This window comes from Branchiostoma belcheri, unplaced genomic scaffold, assembly GCF_001625305.1.
Source record: "Branchiostoma belcheri isolate BF01 breed outbred unplaced genomic scaffold, Haploidv18h27 scaffold4, whole genome shotgun sequence".
NCBI classification, from domain to species: domain Eukaryota; kingdom Metazoa; phylum Chordata; class Leptocardii; order Amphioxiformes; family Branchiostomatidae; genus Branchiostoma; species Branchiostoma belcheri.
In genome coordinates, this window is record NW_017804020.1 from 6,646,947 (window position 1) to 6,650,315 (window position 3,369).

At 40.8% G+C, this 3,369-nt stretch overlaps 1 protein-coding gene across 1 annotated transcript in view; it reads left to right on the plus strand.

The window, feature by feature from the left end:
• The window catches only part of LOC109476975 (E3 ubiquitin-protein ligase UBR2-like), a 99,005-nt gene that overhangs the window by 92,459 nt on the left and 3,177 nt on the right, over positions 1 to 3,369 (plus strand). Inside the window, exons 53-55 of the mRNA XM_019777992.1 lie at positions 305 to 367; positions 1,304 to 1,381; positions 1,732 to 1,902. Of these exons, the coding sequence (XP_019633551.1) occupies positions 305 to 367; positions 1,304 to 1,381; positions 1,732 to 1,902 (312 nt within the window). The remainder of the gene's footprint in view (positions 1 to 304; positions 368 to 1,303; positions 1,382 to 1,731; positions 1,903 to 3,369) is intronic.

The window sequence follows — 3,369 nt, forward strand, 5'->3', positions numbered from 1 at the left end:
CAAGATTTTAGGGGGGCTTTTTTGAAATTCATAATGCTCTCAAACACTACTTTCTGCATTTTCAGGTGTAAATTTGAGTTTTTTCCTTCAGTAAACCATCATTTTTGTATTTATAGTAAGGCTGAAGGGAGGCATGTGTGCATGGCAAAGGTTGGGAGTGGAAAAAATAGGGCGTCTTTAGGGTGTCCTACAAAAAAGTAGGGCGTCCAATTTCTTATTATTTTCAGTACAGGGCGTCCAAAAGACACCCTGGACACCCCCTAGCTAAAAGCCTGCTGATGATACAATTTTTTTCTCTTTACAGTAAATGGTGCAGATATCCTGGTGTGAAGGAGAGCCTGGCTTCAGGACCTGCAAGTCTGGTTAAGTAAGTAGCTGTGCCTTAAGCCTCGGTCACAACCAGCCGTACATGCTTTTTGTCCATACGTTTTATTGGGAGGCCACGTCTGGTATGTTTTTTCTGAAAACGTGGGGAAGGAGTGGCGTCTACACACGTCACTCGCACGGTTGCGCAAGGTGTAAGAGTGTGGTCTGCAGTGGTGAGTTGTACGTGCTTACAACATACGATCTCTGTGCGATTGCAACTTTACCGTAAGGAGGCCATACCTACACGTGCTTCTTATGTACGGTACGTACGGGGCACGCGCGTTGCCCGTACCCGCACGCACGGGTGGTGAATCTGCAGACCGCATGTAGAAAAAGTTTTACATGCACTTTTAACTTTAAAAAGTTCTATGGCGTGTCTGCGTGCTCCCAAATCCGGAGGATTCCATACGGAGGTGGTACTCACCACGCACGTTTGCCCACATTTTTGCACGTAGACAGCACGCAGAAGCACGTACGGCGGGTTGTGGCCAAGGCTTAAGGCTACAACAATAAGTGTTGTTGATGACATCCCCTGCAGATTCTAAAGCTAACACAAGAACCAAACAAAACAAGATGGGCCAAATATATAACATTCAGGTCAAGATAGCTATATTTTCAAAATAGAAAAGTTTTCAAGTAGTGTGGTAGCCTAGTATCACTACAACTGCACTCAAGGATATCACACTAGCTAGTGAGTAGAGAACTTTGATATTTAGTCATTCACCATCCTTATAGAATTGTTTATGGAGTTTTTTTCTTGTTGAAGAGGTTCATCAGTCACATAAGATTACAGTTAGTAGAATATAGGTCACTCCGTGATCAAGATGTACAGTCGACATCGAAAATTTTGAGGTACGTGTTTTTACCTTACAAAAACAGTCACTGATTGAAGAATATTCTACTAACCAGAGTTTTTTTGCTGTTTGCATGTTTACAGATACCCAGTTGAGGTAAACAAACTGGTCCCCCTGCCACAGGACTACAGTGACGTCATCAACAGAGGATCTGTCTTCACGTAAGTCTCCTTGAAAAGAGATTCAGACAAAAAAAAACACTCTGATAATTGTGATGAATATAGAATACTACATGGTGTATTCAGTATCACCCAAGGTACATGTACGCACCAGCCCAACCATGGGTACCCATCCGAGGAAACACACATTTTAATGAAAACAAACATTTTAATGACAGTTTGGTGCCTTTAAACTGTAACACATCAATATCAGAATCTGGTAGTGGCACATTAGGCACATGCAGAATTATTCCCTAGAACTTTTTGAAGCCTGTGTGATAACCGTATGTAATGTTGTGACAGACCAGGTATGACATACTAGATGAATTTACAGTACACCGTGTTCTCCCCAGCTGTCCCAGGTCAGACGGTGATGACAGCCGTGCACCCACCATGTGCCTGGTGTGTGGACAGATGCTGTGTTCTCAGTCCTACTGCTGTCAGACCGACCTGGACGGGGAACCTGTGGGAGCCTGTACAGCACACATCTACACGTGTGGGGCTGGGGTGGGAATATTCCTCAGGTGGGTAGTACATCACTACCAAAAATATTTTTACCTTCGCCAAGAAGGTTATGTTTTTAGTAGCGTTTGTCTGTGTGTTTGTGGGTTTGTGGTTTAGCAAGATAACTTGAGAAGCAGTGGATGGATTGGAATGAAACTTGGTAGGTGGGTAGGACTTCATGAGACCTAGAAATGATTAGATTTTGGGCCCCCTGGCGGCTTTCCTAGGTACTGCAGCTGAACTTCCGGTTTTGATATCTCATGTTCTGGACATGCTAGGGTCACGAATTTTGGTTGGTAGATAGCTCTTGGGGTAGGGAAGAAGTGACATGAGTTTGGGTTCCCTAGCGCCTTGTTCTGGAACTGCAGGAGCATTTGTTGAAAAAAATTTGAAGGACGATAACTCAAGAACCGGTTGACGTATTGTCGTGATTTTTGGTATGTAGGTAGTTGAAGTGATGCTTGACATAATCAGATGGCAATTATGCAAATCAGGAGCTAATTTGCATAATTAATGAGGAAATTCTATAAGTCTGATTTGTTCGATAATAGAACTATGAAACAGTTGTGACATCTACTTGAGAACGAGAAAAACATCTGAGGATATAGATTATGTAAATGAGGACCTAATTTGCATAATTAATGGCAAATTCTTATAATTCCATAGTTGTAACTGCTGCACCCCGAATTTCATACTTGCCACATTTGGAAGTTAAGTGAAGGTGAACATTAATAAACATAATTTATTCAAATCATGACCTCATTTGCATAATTTATGAGGAAGTGCTATAATAGCCTTTTTGTTATGATAAGGCTGTCATTGGGTGGAGAATATGATCAACTGATATAATCCATGCAAATGAGGCTCTTATTTACAAAATCAATGATTAAACTTGTAGAATTCGTCACCCGCAAGGGTTAACATCTTTTGGCGAAGGTATGAGATCGTGGAACTCTTGTTTCTTATTTTTCTTGTTTTTGGCAAGAAATATCAGGGGGATTTTCAAGAAAATTCAAGAAACATTCTTCAAAGATTTTGTATGTTGATTCTTACACAAAGAATTTTATTCTTCTTTTTTTCTTAAGAAAAGAAAATATTTCTACTATCATGCTCAGCAACAAGAATCTTAAGAATTTTTAGAGTTTTAAGAAAGTTTACAGTATTTTTTTCTGCTACAAGAAATCTTTTCTTGTGTACAGAATGGTTTTCTTGCTTCAAAAACAGTTAGCTATTAGTTCAAGAAATATTTTCTTGTGGACTGAATCGTTTTCTTGCTACAGCAAGAAACCTCAAGAAACTTTTCTTGCTACAGGGATTCTTTAATTTCTTGTTCAAAGAATAATTTTCTTGTTTTTTTCAAGCATTTTTGGTAGTACACATGTGGGGCTGGGGTGGGGATATTCCTCAGGTGGGTAGTACACGTGTGGGGCTGGGGTGGGGATATTCCTCAGGTGGGTAGTACACGTGTGGGGCTGGGGTGGGGATAT